The sequence below is a fragment of the Bacillus rossius genome, chromosome 12 (assembly GCF_032445375.1).
Source record: "Bacillus rossius redtenbacheri isolate Brsri chromosome 12, Brsri_v3, whole genome shotgun sequence".
Taxonomy (NCBI): Eukaryota; Metazoa; Arthropoda; class Insecta; order Phasmatodea; family Bacillidae; genus Bacillus; species Bacillus rossius.
Genome location: NC_086339.1, coordinates 54,363,400 through 54,379,808, shown reverse-complemented (window position 1 = coordinate 54,379,808; position 16,409 = coordinate 54,363,400). Strand labels below are relative to the sequence as shown.

The 16,409-nt window shown below is 37.0% G+C and overlaps 1 protein-coding gene across 4 annotated transcripts in view; it reads left to right on the top strand.

Annotated features, from left to right (window-relative positions):
• Positions 1 to 16,409, top strand: part of LOC134537950 (maternal protein pumilio) — a 448,094-nt gene that overhangs the window by 400,418 nt on the left and 31,267 nt on the right. For all 4 annotated transcript variants that reach the window (XM_063378958.1, XM_063378960.1, XM_063378959.1 and 1 more), the window contains one exon: positions 12,448 to 12,675. In XM_063378958.1, coding sequence (XP_063235028.1) covers positions 12,448 to 12,675 — 228 coding nt within the window. The remainder of the gene's footprint in view (positions 1 to 12,447; positions 12,676 to 16,409) is intronic.

The following is a 16,409-nucleotide window of genomic DNA, read 5'->3' as shown; positions in this document are numbered from 1 at the left end:
GTGATACGATAGTAACGAGTACTAATTGTTATAGTAACGAATACATACGGGGATGCTTTTTTTCGTTACTTTTACACCTCTAGAGAATAATGATAATGGCGTATTGGTGTGACGTGGTCACAAGTTGAAAAAACCTGGAGGATGGGAAAGGGAATATTTGGAAACGTGTGATTATTGGCTAGCACTGTTACTATGCGGGCGTGTTTGGAAGATAACGTGGTGAGTCAAGCCAGGCATTGAAGAGGGGGAGGGGGATGCGGACAAAGAAACCCTTCATGACGTCATGTGTCGCGGACAGCCTATCTATCCAGGCGCGCGCAATGGCACGCACCTACGCAATTCAGTTACAGCGCCCGCAGTTTTTAAGCAATTTGAACAACTTTTTTAATTTTTTCGTATTTGGACAGATGATGCAAAGGCACATATTAATATATAGTACCTCCATTCTATTACTGACACCACAAAGTGTAATTTTTAATAAGATTCCATTACTATTTACTTTCATTTTTTGGAAATCTATATTATTATTTTAATAAATTGGTGTTTTTTTGATGGTTCCTGAAAACCTTTACGTTAAATCGCTGTTTTCGTTAAATCCGTGTTCGCAAAATCGGGGTTCTACTTTGACATGTTAAACTTTTTAGAAAAGGTTATGTTTTTGTTTAAGTAAAATTTATCGGGAGGGGGATTACCAAGGACCATTTACACAATCAACAATAAACATGGAAACTCTATTGATATAAACAATATGTTAACACGTTATATGTAGGAACATTAATTTTTTGGTGTTTTTATAATAAATCAAGTTATACTTTCAATCACAGAATTCAGTGTTTTCAACTAGTGATAAAAAAGTTTTATTAAAGAAAAGTAACTATATTGTAATGTCATTATTCATGAAAACAGGTAAAGAGCTACATATTTTTAAATCCACGCAACAAATATAAAATAATAGCAATAAGTTTATTTACATTAAGTTAGAAACACTTGCATAGTTCAGAATCGTACCATTAGATTACCACTTATAAATAGGGATGGTGATTTTTCGTATTCGCGAAATAGATGCGAAAATATGCTAAATTATATTTTTTCCGCTATAAAATGCGAAATCTCTACTATTCCGAGATAAATGCGAAATCAAGGTAAAAAACGTAGATTCGTCTTCACTCCACACAATTTATTTACCGATTGTATTTCGTTTCAGTTCAGTATCAAAAGAAACCATCATTTTATGGCGTATTCAGCACAAGTATCTTATTGTCACGTCATTCACAACACTATTGTTCGTAAATATTGAATGAAGAATGGCCATCCGTGCCTCGCAATTGTAAACAAAGCGAAGAACAACTAGCTGGAAGATTGTCCGTCATCTTGCAGAGTACACGTTTTTAGGCCACCATATTGCGACATCTCTGCTTCGCCGCGCTAACAATTGTAAGTCCCATTTTCTGGCTGTGTGTTTCACGTGAAAGCCAAGTTCTTGTGTAGTCTGTGGAAGGTGGTGTGTTTATAAATACAGTAGAACCCCTGTCATACACTTTTCAACGGAGGGCACAACAATGGTGTATGATGCGGGAAAGTGTATGAAAAGGGAAATGGCAATATTAAAATTTTTTTCCAATCTAGCATACCAGCACAATGTCAGATTAAACATAAATACATATGTATGTGTAAATAATTGCATTATATTAATGAAAGATATGAACATACATACAATAAAACCACCAGAAATGAAAATACAGGACATAGCCACTCAAGTAAAGCTGACATGAGAAACAGTGGCCTACAAAATGTTATGAAGACCTTTCTTGGAGGGGGCGAAAAAGTCACCAAGAATAAATAAAAAATCAAGAAAAACAAATTAGGCTATTTCTTGGGGGGGGGGGGGGGGGGGGAAATCAGAAATTTTTGTTTTTTTCCTGCTGCAACATGCAAGTTCTTCAACATGTTGTTCCAATTTATACAAGTGAGGGAACACAGGCTCACTCCCACTGACACTGTTCAAGTATCGAGACAATGTGTCCAGTGCTTTTACTGCTTGTGTGTACGAAGGTGCAGGTCTGGGTTCTTCACCATCATCATCATCATCATCATCATCCCCATCTTCTTCGCCATCAACGTGCTTGTGATCATCATCTGTCTTCTGATGAATGTGGTCCTCATTTATGTCATTGAGTGTTTGTAATTCAGATATAACAACTCCATCATCAATACAAACAAACTCGTCAAATGTGATATTACTGCCCAACATTTCCCACTGACCTGGACTAACGTCACTGACATCAGGTTCTTCAACTGTGATGTCCTCCTGAACAAGAAACCCTGCTTTCTTAAAACAATTTCTGATGGTACTGGTCTCAACTTGAGACCAAGCCAATGCAATAAAATGCAGTGCAGTTAACTAAGCCTGTGCGAATATCAGTTTTTTAGTTCGAATCGAATTCGAATACGAATACCAAATTATTCTCGAATACGAATATTGAGTTCGAATAATTGGAATGAGAATTGAAATCCCATAAAACATGTTATATCTAGGGATGGGCAATTTACTTGGCCTGTTTACGTTTTCCTTGGAACACATCCTATTGAGGTACAGTAGAACCTCGTTAATACGTGGTAGGGACCGAGATAATCACGGATTACCGAATTTCACGGACTAGTGATTAAAAGCCCGGAAGGTCTTGTCAAGCTTCTCAGACACCGGCGTGCAGCTGGGTTAAGGCCGTTCACGGTAAAGGCCGGCCGTCTTCGAATTAGTGTCTCGGCCTAAAAAAATACAGCACTGCCTAGCCATTAGTTCACGGTCATTTACAACAGCCGAAGAGAGAAAGATAAGATCGTGCTGACCTTGCACCCTCCCCCCTCGTCCACTTCGTACAGCCGAATGCCAGCCAGACACGTCACTCGCCAGGGGCCCTATGCTGGAGTTTTAAGTCGTATGCGAGTTGCCAGCCGAGTGGTCTTTTCCGATCGGTTTGATGCTTTGGTATGCACGAACTGTTCCAGTTTACTCGTGTGCGACTCGAGTGTTCGGAATGGAAACCGAGGGGTCCAACTCGAATGAGATAACCATTACGAATGCGAAAAGTCACGAAAACAGTGAAAATGGCGGAGTGGTTGGATGTTTTGGACATTGAAGAGCTTGAATTAGCTGAAATAGAAGCAGCTAGAAACCCTCGTCGATTCCTAGAACGGAAGGATGCGTTTGAACTGGACGACAACAAATTTGTTAAGTTGTTTCGTCTTAACAAGCGGTGTGCCGGAGACCTGATTAGCAGTCTGGAAGAGGTTATGCCGGCACCTTCTGGTACAACTGCACTTTCTGTTGAAACTAAAGTAATTGTTAGCACCTTATAAAAACCAAAGAAGCCCTATTGTTATCTTTATGTGCTTGCTTATGTGTAGTTTCGGTGACAAAACAAATGGTTCGTTAGCTGTCAGAGTGAAATGTTATGCAGAAGGCCTGTAGTACATTTTTAATATAATTATTGACTGAAGTCAAACACTAAAGCACCATTAACACAGAATGGCAGTTTATCCCTCCTTGGAGCATACCTGAATTAAGTTACCAGTTACAATAAATAGCTAATCAAAGATAAACATAGTAAACCCCCTGTTTAAGCATTATACAGGTTTAAATAGGTAGGCCTATTTCAGTTATGTTAAAATGCTTGGTTTGTTCCTGTGACAGTGGTAATAGCCTGGCATATTTAGTTCCAAGTGAACCACTATGTCTTGTGTGTATCCACATTAAAATTAGCCTATGTAGCCTGCTCCTTAACGCCAAACTGAACATTAATGGTTAGGCCTACATGTTCATTACAATACTTTAAACACAACACTAGTTAAGGCTACTTATTCTTAATTTTGGTAAATATGTAGAGTAGCGGTATTTGAGAAAAACAAAATGCTAAAAATCCGAAAATACTTTTATTATATGCTCTTTAACTTCTTCTTTTCAATAAACCCGGCGGAGATAAGAAATTCCAAATACTTTAGGAGATATCGAATTTTTTAATATTCATATTTGGGCGATATTTGTTTTAAAAAAATTAAATTCCGAAAATACTTTTATTCTGTGCTCTTTAACTTCCTCTTTTCATTAAACACGGCGGAGATAAGAAATTCCAAATACTTTAGGAGATATTGAATTTTTAATTTTCATCACAATACCACCTGTGCTTTCATGCGGCATTTACTTTTGTTGCTTGTTTACGAGTATGAATTCTTTTTTTTTCGCGAGGTACGTGAACGACTACATCATTTTCTACTAATGGCAAAGGAATTGTACCCGCCTCTAACTTAGGCGAGTTTTTAACATTTCAAATTTTAATGTTTTATTTGTTATTTTGATATTGTTGCGCAAGTAATAAGTAAAAAAAAAAATTACGTGAGTTCCTACTGTTCAGCCTTTGTCCTGGTTTGTTAGGTCAGGTCAGCTACATTATAAATACTTTAAAACTGAACAACCATTAAAATTAATTCATATTATTTTTAATGTCAGTTTAGTTTGAAAGTATTTATAATGGAACTGACCTGACCTAATCGACCATTTTAATTAATTAGGCATTCACGAACACAGGGCAAAATAAAAAAAATGTTTTGATAAAGAGTTTGTCTTCTTCCTACCAAACACGACAACAAACGAAACGGCGATCGTTGATTGGCCAGTTGGAACACGAGCAGAGTAGCCATCCTGACAAATTCACAGTTCTCTCCGAATTCCCACAATCCACTCGACTTCTCCGTCTCGAAGACTTTTGTGTAAGTCGCATGCGACAAGTAGCACCTCGAGCATAGCAAATGTCGAACACACCAAGTCATATGCGAGTTCATCACTCTACTCGACTCGAATGGTCTATGAAGTCGAACGATTTCGAGCATCAGGGCCCAGGAGCCTACCGTGCGTTGGCGGGTGGAAACAAACAAAGGGAGAAGGGAAGCAGAAGTCAGGACATCCCCCTCAAGTTTAAAGAGTGACAAATGTGACAGCTGAAAGGGGGGGGCGACACAAAGGGTCAGTACAAACAGCTTTGCAGAGTTTGGTGGCCCACGGGATGGCTTGCAGTGTTTGCCGGCCGCCGGCCCGCATGACGTTAATTTTAAGCGCTGACAATTTTTACTTCTTTTTTTCCTTCACTTTTAAATCGTCCCGGATTATCCGATTCCCGAATTAGCGCATCACGTATTAACGAGGTTCTACTGTATTGTACTTTTAATTCGTTATTATATAAAAAAATTATGAAGCATGTACTGATTTGGGAAACTTACTTTATATTCATGAACATAGATGCATTGTCGCTACATTGGCATTAAATAAGGCATAAATCACAAGTGTATTCTCAGAATATGCTTAAAAAAATAAAATAGAGCTTTTTTGGGATCTAGACTAAATATGAATCTTGTTTTTTTAAAATAACTTTACAGAGAAATCTGTTACTTAGTAATACAACAGTAATGCCGACTTTCATCACAAGTTACGGTCGCACATGTAGTAATAACAATGAAATAATGAATGACAAAAATTAATACATTATACAATTATTATTTTAATCGTAATTCAATTTTAAATATTCTGATACACATTCTATTTATGAATTTTTTAGGCCCAAGTTTGGTTTGTGTAGACTACCAATGTTAAAGTATGTATTATCTGAGAATTCCATGATGGCCAACCCATAGAAAACACATTTACTTCACAATCTTGGTACACCATGTAACGTGATCGCAAGCTTTTAAGTAGGTTCTTGGCAAGAGTTTTTTTTTTTTTTGACGCGCGGGACAGGATAATTGCCTGAGCTGTCACTACGCTTGGAATTTGGGAAGGGTGGAAAGGGAATAAAGAGAGGGGGGGGGGGGGGGGTTTGCCGCCTGCATCCGGTCGTTTGCTGTATATTATCCTATTAAAAAACATTGACGTATCATGTTAGGCTTTTGGAGTCTTTTCTGTGAGTATGCGGCCAGATGTTATCCAGATGGTCTGTACAATTTTCTTTCTCTTCGCCTTCACGTTCGGAACGAAATTACAGTGCCGACAAACCATGTTTCACCCTCTAATCTGAAAACTGTCACCTATAACGTCCTGGTTGTACGGATTCTACAGACACGTATTTATCTTTATCAGTATGCTGACAGTTCAAATCTATTTTAAACGACCTGACGACATTCTTCTACATAAAATACGTTAGTTATCGCTCCGAATTACTGTGTTCAAACGGGCTTTACGTGGCTAGATGTAGTGATCCCGCTCAGCCTTTTTCGTAAATGACTGAATATTCGTTTTTTCGAAGTGTTAGTATTCGAAATCGAATTGAATACGAATAATAAACTATTCGTTTTGATATTCGAAAATTCGAATATTCGCACAGGCCTACAGTTAACACATTGATTGACAGTGAACTTGGATCTTTAGAACACTCAATCATGGTGAGGGACTTTTGAACAAGCCTTCTCCTGTACTTGGCTTTGAAACTTTGAATTATTCCCAAGTCTAGCGGTTGAAGTTCACTTGTACAATTTGGTGGGAACAAACAAACTTTAAATTTCCCAAAGTAACAGTCTCGGTGTGAGCTGCACAGTTGTCAATGAAAAAAATAATCTTGCGATTTTTTGCCCCCATTTTTGCATCTAAAGCATGCAACTAAAATGAAAACAACTCCCTAGTCATCCATGCTTTCTTGTTAGCATGATATTTAGTTGGCAAAGTTTTCACACCTTTGAAACACCTTGGCTTCAAACTTTTACCAACAACAACAGGCTGTAACTTCTCACTACCAACAACAGGCTGTAACTTCTCACTACCATCAGAGTTCTCACTACCAACAACAGGCTGTAACTTCTCACTACCATCAGAGTTAGTGAACAGCAAAACAGTCAGCCGCTGCTTACTAAGTTTCCCACAATGACAACTTTCACCACGGAAACTCAAGGTTTTGTTTGGCAAAACATTAAAAAAAAAGTCCAGTTTCGTCTGCATTGAAGATATTGCGGGGTTCGTACTCACAAGAGATGGTAGCTTCCCTTTCCAGTGTACCACAGTGTCAGGATCAACACTTCTACTCTCCCCGCATACAGTGTTGTAAACAATGTTGTGTCGTTTTTTAAAACGATCGATCCAGCCGTTCGAAGCAGTGAAATTTTGGATACCTAGGCGGGAAGCTACATGCAAAGCTTTTTCTCGCAGTAGTTTACCATCGACGGGAAGACATGCTGCGCGTATGTTGATAAACCACTCTTTAACCAAATCATCGAGTTCTTCAAACGGTGATGTTTTGATGGCCATAATTTTGTTCGCCATTGGCCCAGTTCTTTGTGCAACGTCTTCAATAGACGCTCGCATTTTCGTGATCGTGTTAATCGTCGACACCGGCATCCCAAGTTTATTTGCCAACGACACACGTGTACCGACATGGGCATCTAACTCTTTTAAGATGTCCTTCTTTTGCTCAATTGAGGCGCTGGGTGCAGTAACAGCTTAAGTCAGAAATAATAGTTTTGAGTAAAATAGGCTCAAAGATTTGAAACATTGTAGAATGAAACAAACAAACATTACAACCATCCAAATTCTTGTGGGCATTCCAGGTATTATATCTTATCTCCCTCCAGCATAATTGCAGTTTTTAATTTAAGTAATAATTTAATATAATTAAATAAAAGACAGGTAAGTTAAGTCTTTGTTGCATATAACACTAAATACTTGCATTATGTGTGTGTCATTTTGCTAATAATTAATTAAAATAAGAACATGTAATATTTAAATGGTCATAAACATAGTTGTAACATCTACATAAATATTTTATGTAATAAATCCATAACATACAAATGATATAATATATGGGTTTTAGAATGAAAAACAAAAAAAAAAATTTTGAGATTGGGTTTTTGCACTGATTAAATATATCGTAGCTAAATAACATATAAACTAGCTGTTCTTATATATTAGTGATGAATGTCAAACATCATTCTCACTTTCACTTCCTATGTCTTCTTCCGGCACAGTCGTGTACTCTAGTAGACCTTTGAGGCTTTCAGCATTTTCTGGTTTCAAGAATTTCAAGAGAGAAAGAACATCATTTTTCTTGGACTCCTTCAAACCAGGGCGTGCCGGTTTTTTGAGGTAAAGCTCTTCTTTTGACTTCATACCAAAACCGACTGAGAAAATGAACGGCTCAAAAATAGCATTGTAGGAAGCCGATACTGCCAGTGCCCCTGTAGTAGGAAAGGTAAGGATCACATACTTCTGTATTGAAAATTTGCTACGTTTTTATTTCGGAACTTTGTGAAACAAAGGCTCTAACGCTGTCGACCAGTCTTCAACAAGATGAGCAGCCATGAGAACCTGAAAAGGTGACGGGCTATTTCGAGCAGACTTTATGATCGTTAGATAATCCTCTACTGTTTCAATACTTTCCAGTCTCTTTAAAAGTGTGCCATAAAGTCCAAAATTCCGATCGCACTGGCAATACGAGTGTCCGCGTACAGGAAACGTGTGAGTTACTTTCACTTTGGTTATTTGGGACAACCAAGAACAAAATCTCAAAACAGTAATATTTTTATTCTGGCCTCCTGCAGCATTCGATAAAAATATTATATTATTAATATTTTTGTAAGATTTCATTTTTTCACAGGTGAAGTGGTAGACAAAGCTACAAACTGAGTTGGCATTTTTCTTTGCGTCACACTCTGTAAAACAATAAAAGGTACTGGCTGAATCATTATGGCAGTGAACGTTGAACACATTCAACCACAATAACCTTTTGTAGAATTGGGATGTAACATTAAGTTTAGGGATTGGTAGATTTTGTCCATAGTCAAACTCTATTACTAATGTGTCATCTTGCATTGTATTGCCTTTTACTTTTGCTAAGTACTCTTGTTTTAAGGTTTTGTATTTTTCAACCTTGGCTAAATGTAACCTATATGTGGTTTTACGCGGATCATTCGGATTAATATCCAACAGAGTTTTAGATTCAGTACAAAAGTCACACACGTCGGTCCTTGGCTGTCTAAAACAATATGGACTATTTTCTCTGAAGTATCTGTGATATGTGGAGTATTTCATAGTAAGTGTCTTACCTGTACTATTAAAATAGTATTGCTGGAAGGCAATGAACATTTTCTTCACATTTAAATCAGGATTCTCAAAATACTTGCGTTCTGTGTGGCCCCTGCTATAATGTGATTGCTTGCTTGGAAATTTGGCCCAATGTTCTTTTACTTTAGTCCACACATCACAAGATAATTTGTTTGGACGTTCAGTATGCTTTCCTCTATTTTCCTTAAATACCGGATTCCCTGTTGAAAATAAAGCACAGATTTTGTTGACATTGCACATCAGCCAATGCACACTTCATTCAAAAGGAAACTGCTATATAAATATTTTGTTTTCATTATATTTTAAGAAACTAGAACAATACTGTCCAAAAATTTTAATGTGAAATGATGTAAACACTCACCTACAATACTAATAATTTTTGAATAATATTTCCAAAAAAATAACAATATTAGCTATGTCACTAAGCAAATTATTTACTCTTTGCGGCAATCTTCCATATCGCACAATAACTAAACATATAAAAAATAATTTAAAATGCACAAGGATTAAAAACACAACCACCTACCTGAAGAACAAGCACGTAGAACAGTTTTCATTCGTGATTCGGACACCTGTAGCACTTTAAGAACAAAAGCTTTGCAGACATCTTTCCTATCAATGCCATTTTGTAGGTGATACCGCCATGAATACCCTCTGTTCTTTCCAATGGGATTACTCTTCTTTAACATTATTTCTTTTTTCTCAATGCAACCATAAAGATAAGTATCTTGAACTATTTTGTCTCCTAGTTTCCAAAACGAACTAAACAACCATTCTTGCTGTTCATCTGGGAATAACGAAAAACACTTTTTCCTACAGCATTCATTGATAAATTTGAAAAATTTTTTAGGAACTGTCTCACCAGAACAACCCTTGTAGCTATCCCCACTGTTTCGTTTGACTTTATTTTCCACACGTCGCCAAGAGTCTCTTTGAAGCAATCTCTTCTTTCCTTTGTTTCTTATTTTTACACTTACTTCCATATTTTCACTCTCACTCTCACTTGTCTCCATGTTAATAACGTCCAATTTTCAAAACAAATATACTCTTAACACATACGTAGCAGTATTACAATAAAGGTATTAGGCGTATACCAATAACGAGCCTGCGTTCGACAAAATGGGTCGAGACACATGTTGTTTTCTCGGGTGTGTTAGCCGTTCGCCGGAAGAACGACTTAGCGCGCAGCGCTACATTCTTCATTCTCCTGCCATCTGTATATTCTGGAGCAAACTAATATTTATGTGCCACATAGAGGACATATCTAGGATTGCAAATATGCATTGGCCGGAAAAACGACTTAAGTTGGTTTAAGCTGTTATTGCACCCAGCGCCTCAATTGTAAGCGGTTTTCGTTTCCTGCTACTAAACTCCATTGCTGTTAAAGCGTTTTTACAAACAACTTTACGCAACAGAATAATTTTCAATAAAAGTTTAACCTTAGATACGTACAATACAAAACAATACGATCATATGAAAACAATAACAAACGCGTATGTATTCAGGTCAAAGATAAATGAATACACAAAATGTGAGATTCGTACATTGGTAAAGAGCGTGCGCAGTTTTCATAATCATTGCTAGTTTGCACCGCTAGTCCTTCGGTGCTGGCCGTAGATGCTACTAGCGAAGTGTACAGTCTTCCTGATACTATTAATATCTATGGTGCTATAAAGTTATTTTCTTACGTTTGCAAAGGTAAACAATAGACGTTTTTCAAAATAAAAGCATCAAAACATAGTTTGTAAAGAGGAATATAACAAGCATTTGTGATTTTAGGACTTTTCCACTTCGTAAAAACGTATGAAACGGGAAATTAATGATTTTATTAGTGTATGTTCCGGGAAAGTAAACCATTGTAAATATAGTACTTTCGGCAGGACCAAAATTAATCGGGGTATAACACAGGAAAATGTATGAAACGGGAACGTATCATCGAGGTTCTACTGTACTTGCATACTCGTGAATGTGTTTTATACTGTTATTTCTGGTGGGAAAATGGGACGAAACGTAATTTCCATTCGCGATCGCATAAATGAATACAAAAGTGAACAGTTCTACGAAAGTGATAAGAATATTTTATGTGCAATTTATGTAATCGCCGTCTGGAGTGGAAAAAAAAAAGATGTACTTAAATAGCACATTAAATCTGAGGGACATCAGGCATTAAAAAAAAAAAGATTCACCGAGAAATCGGATGAAGAAAGAGTCTGTAAAATGGCAAGCAACGGTTTATGGCATGATCGAAAACCAAAAGAAGGCGAAAATTGAAAAAAACATGTTTCAATAACATTATTTGTGCACTCTACATCAACTATGGCCATGAACACGACTAAAAAATATTTATTGTAATTTTAAGTATTTAATTTATTGCACTCATAAGTGCTAAAATGTTTGGAAACCTGCCAAGATAGGCTATCTTTGTAGTTGTGCTAGATCTTTATTTCTGTGGTTGTTAGTAATTAATATATGTATTATTTAATGCTTTTTAAAAATATACTTTTCTTCACTAATGTAAAATGAGAGAATTGGCTAAATCTTGTTTTTAAAAATGCTACAAAATGCTAAATTTCAAATTCAAAATGCTAAATTTTATTTTAAATGTATAAATCACCATCTCTACTTATAAAATATTTGTTTTTAAAATCAGATCTTTCATTGGAAAATTTAAAAATATGAGTACTAAAAATAATGAAATTAAAAAGTTCCTTTCATCAAATTAATTTTACTTACCGAATCTTTTTTAAAATTATTGTTTTTGTCACTGAGGATATTGCTTTGTGAGGGTTACCTTAGAAAATTCGCAATAACTGTCTGAAAGAGAAATCAAAAGTGTAACTATGTCTGATTTTCCATCATTAACAAACTTTTTTTTCCACCAGTACTTTGAATTTTTTTAAACCTTTCAGTGCTAAGATCAAGTTCCATAAGAAACAAAAAACTACCCACACAAATTCTCAGTAATATTTGTGGAAGCAGTATCACTGGGTTGCAAGCAGTTTCTTGTGTACATGTGAAGCAAGATGTCAATTTCGCCGTCACTTTTCCTTTTCTTTCAGTTACTACTGTTCCACACACCCTGAACTTGTCTTTGGTTTTTGAACTTTTGACTTGAAGTCATCACAAGTTGTTAGTCCACTTGTTATACATTCATATTTCAGAAAATTTGGTCTATCTGCTATAAATAAAGTGTTTGTTCTCTGATATCCATACATGGAACCAGACCCAAGTAGTTAAATCGGTGTTGTTGGACAGATTGTCTGTGGAAAAAAGTTGTGACTTGGTGTTCCTGAATGCCTAGTTAACTAGTGACGGAGAGGGAGTGGAGCGTGTGATGATGGAGCGTGTGGCAGGTGCGGGGCCACGTGCTGCCGCTGGCGCTGCAGATGTACGGCTGCCGCGTCATCCAGAAGGCGCTGGAGTCCATCTCGCCGGAGCAGCAGCAGGAGATCGTGCGCGAGCTGGACGGACACGTGCTCAAGTGCGTCAAGGACCAGAACGGCAACCACGTGGTGCAGAAGTGCATCGAGTGCGTCGACCCGCACGCCCTGCAGTTCGTCATCAACGCCTTTCAGGGCCAGGTACGCTCCGTACCAATACCGCTTTTATGAAGGCACTGAAGAAACCAAGTGCTCTTTTTAAATATTTTAAGCATTTAACATGTAATTCAATTTAAAAAAAGTATAACCATCTCTACATTGTATTTCATGGAACCATCACACAATCAGGATGTGTGCAGGTAAACACTTGTGGCCTTTGCTTTAAGGTAAAACTAACTCAAAAACCTGGTAAGTGCAGGAATAAAAGTATCTAACCTTAAAGTCCACAAGATCATAAAGTAGTAAATAACTAATTTTTTCTAGCTAATTTCTTTTTTTTTTCAATAGTATCTTAACCCTTCATTTTTTAAAGGCAGAGTCATGATTGACTTGAACATCATCAGCAGGTGGTACATTGCAATAATAGTGCAGGTTGCTTTCGTTTATATATTCCAATAACAATATGTACTTTTATTGCAATAATTGATAAACATTGCAAAAAAACTTGTAAACAAACAACATGAATACAAAAGAGAATAAAGTCTTACTACAATGTTTGGCTGTACTTTGTCGCCATTACTTTTTAATATATTCATTGATATCTGTCTAGCACTCACTCACTCTACAGGTGTTCTTTTTGCTGATTAGCTTAAAATTTGTAGGAATTAACCTCTCGCTATGATTGTGTACTTATTCACTTTGACCGTATTGAAATAAATAATTTTTCCTTTTTAAATCTAGTTACCAAGAACAAAGGAAAAACCAAAATAATATCCCTTCACTAGTAACTATATTCTTATCAAATAAAACTAGTACTTATTGAACAAAAGTATCATTCCAAAATCATCATCTTTAAAACCCCTTGGTATAATCAGATTCCAAACTATATTTTCATTAACTTGTAGACTCTAATATCTAGTTCCAGAAGAACGCTAGCCCTAATCAAATACAGTAGAACCTCTTTAACCCGGACCAGTTTTGGGGAAAAAATTGTTAGGTAGTAAATTAAGACTTGTACAGACAATAAATCGCTATTCTCGGTTGGTACATTATGCGAATTCACTTGCCAGCGAGAGTTCATTGCACTCCTTGATGAACCAGCTGTGCTTAGACCCGCACAGAAGCAGCAAACACAGATAAATTTATAGTTTATTCCGAGAGTCAAGCCGAAACATCGCCAAACGAGTTTCTAAAGCTGAAGTGGAAAAGAGAACGTGCTGCTTGTAAGCGATACACATAACTGAGGCAGCAAAAGCTCACTGCCGTTTTTACTCATGACTAGTTTGTACCTATATTGTGTACAGTGTAAATACCTATTATGTAGGGGTGTGCGGGATCCCGACGCTTCGGGAAAAAAGTCGGGAAAACAAGCTTCCCGAAATGCGGGGCGGGAATTTTATTACTCCCGAATTTTTTGGGAAATTGTTTAAAAATTTACAAATGTTTACTAATCATGTGAAAATGTTTTCTATCAATTCAAACTGTTTTTAAAACAATATTTTTTATGGATTCGTACATTTTTGAAGGGTTTCCGTACTACAGTGTAACCTCGTTTATTCGTTCCCGCATTGTAGAATTTCCCGGTTTTATTGTTCAATGTCCGTGGTCCCGAAAAAATCCCGCAAGAACAATGTTAAAAAAATCCCGTTTCCATAGTTTACGAATATTTTTTAACCCGGTTTAACGGGTTGAACTTTACAGGCTTTTTACCGATTTCACATTCAAATTCCCGAGAAATATTCCAGTTTACGCTTGTCTACACGACACGCAATACCAATATTTACATATGGCGGCCATTACTAAAAGAAAACGAATAAAGTGAGCATGACGCTGTTGCTAACAGGTTCACCAACTTCGATAAAACAACAGACGAAAGCTAACGCTCGCACGATAGTTCTTGCTTTGTGCGATAATCGACACAACAATATAACCGTGGTCGATATACTGTACATACTAGCCCAACGTAAACACGTTTCTATTTAGCGGCAGTGAAATCCTGCGAGAAACATAGACGAAATTGTTCATCCTAGCGTTTCCGTGGCTGGCCGTATATGTGCGAGATTTTCTTTGTTTACGGTAAATTAGCTTTACACATTTAACTCTAATGCACGTGTGAAATTTGTAAAGGTTCATTGATATGTATCGGCCTACAAAAGAGGTTAAAACCATTAAAGAGCGTTTAGAAATTATAAATGCCGTTGAAAAAAATCCAGGCGAAAAACGGGTTGATTTGGCAAAGCGCTATGGTATTCCTCCATCGACTCTTAATTCTATCTTCGCTAGAAGAAATGAGATTTGGAAACAAGCAAGTCAGTTCGGCCAGTCTTCAAAAAAACGGAAAATGGCAAGACAGTCGAAATACAGTGAGCTTGAGAAAGATTTGTTTTCTTGGTTCCAGCAAGTTCGGGCATCAAACATCCCAGTGGATGACACATTTTGTTCATTTAAAAAAATTAAGGAAGTAGTGAAACCCCTTATTTACGTTACCGTTATTTACGTTTTCCCGTTATTTGCACAATATTCAGGTCCCGTTTGGTTCCCATTTAATCCAATACAATACTTTCACGCGAATTACGTCTCAAAAATCTAATCCATCCCGCTATTTACATCACGTAACAACGATAGTAGGCCTAAAAACATTGTGAAAAACGTAACTTTTATATTCGGCAGTGAACATTTTAAATCGCAAAATAAACATATTTTATAACATGAAAAGTTGCTTTTATTTCTAAACATATAATAATTTAAGCCTAGGCGTGTAAAAGTCCGAGTAATTATAGCAGGAGGCAATCTAAAATGTACTCGGGAAAAACGTAAACTCACGAATGTATAAACGTTCTGTTACTATATTTATGTCACAACTTAGCCGAAATACTGGTACGAGACATAAACCTCACTAGATAAAATGAGCGGAGTCTTGGTAACTGTTTTAAACGTATTTTATAATTTCGGAAGTATTATACAGTTGACGCATATTTTTTAAACTAACCATTTATATCTGGGGATCGTAAATAATTAATTATTGGTATCAAGACATCAAGATGAACGTAAACTTGAACACGTCACGGCAGCGAGAAAACTGGTGCGTATACCAATAAACTGGACAAAACTGGTACACGGAAGGTGGAGCTTATATTTTTTTCCGCTAAGCTCGCGCCTATTGGCTGACTGCTGATGGAATGTCACGAGTCTGGGTGAGCGTTGAGTGAGTTATACTGCGCATGCGCAGCTCAGACAACAGAGAGAGCCAGCCGGCGGGTACGTCGCGCTATAACAGCAGATTGAGTACGATGACCTTTCTCCGCGCACGGCGCGCTATTGACGGTAAATGTCCAATTTGCGGCCCTTTTATTTAAAATTTTTGTACTGTGGTGCAATGCGTATGTGTAATGTAGCCCGCATTTGTTATGAACGCTGCAGGATGCGACTGCATTTTAATTAACTTTAACGTATTTCTTACTTTTCCCTTTATTTACACTTTCCCGCTTTTTACACTTTTTTACTTTGTCCCCATGAAAAGTGTATATACAGTATGCTGCTGGTGTCAGTTTATGGAAATACCTAACTGATTCACTGAAAGTTTTTGCAATAGTACATACATTGTGCATTTGGTAACTTTAGAGTGTGTTCCCACATTGTAGGATTTCCTGGATTATCCGTTTTTTACTCATGGTCCATTGGAAAACGGATAATCAGGGTTTCACTGTATTTAAAAGCAAAACATCTTTTAAACGTATGCGTATCGTAGCGACAGCTGTGGTGTGCAGTGAATTATA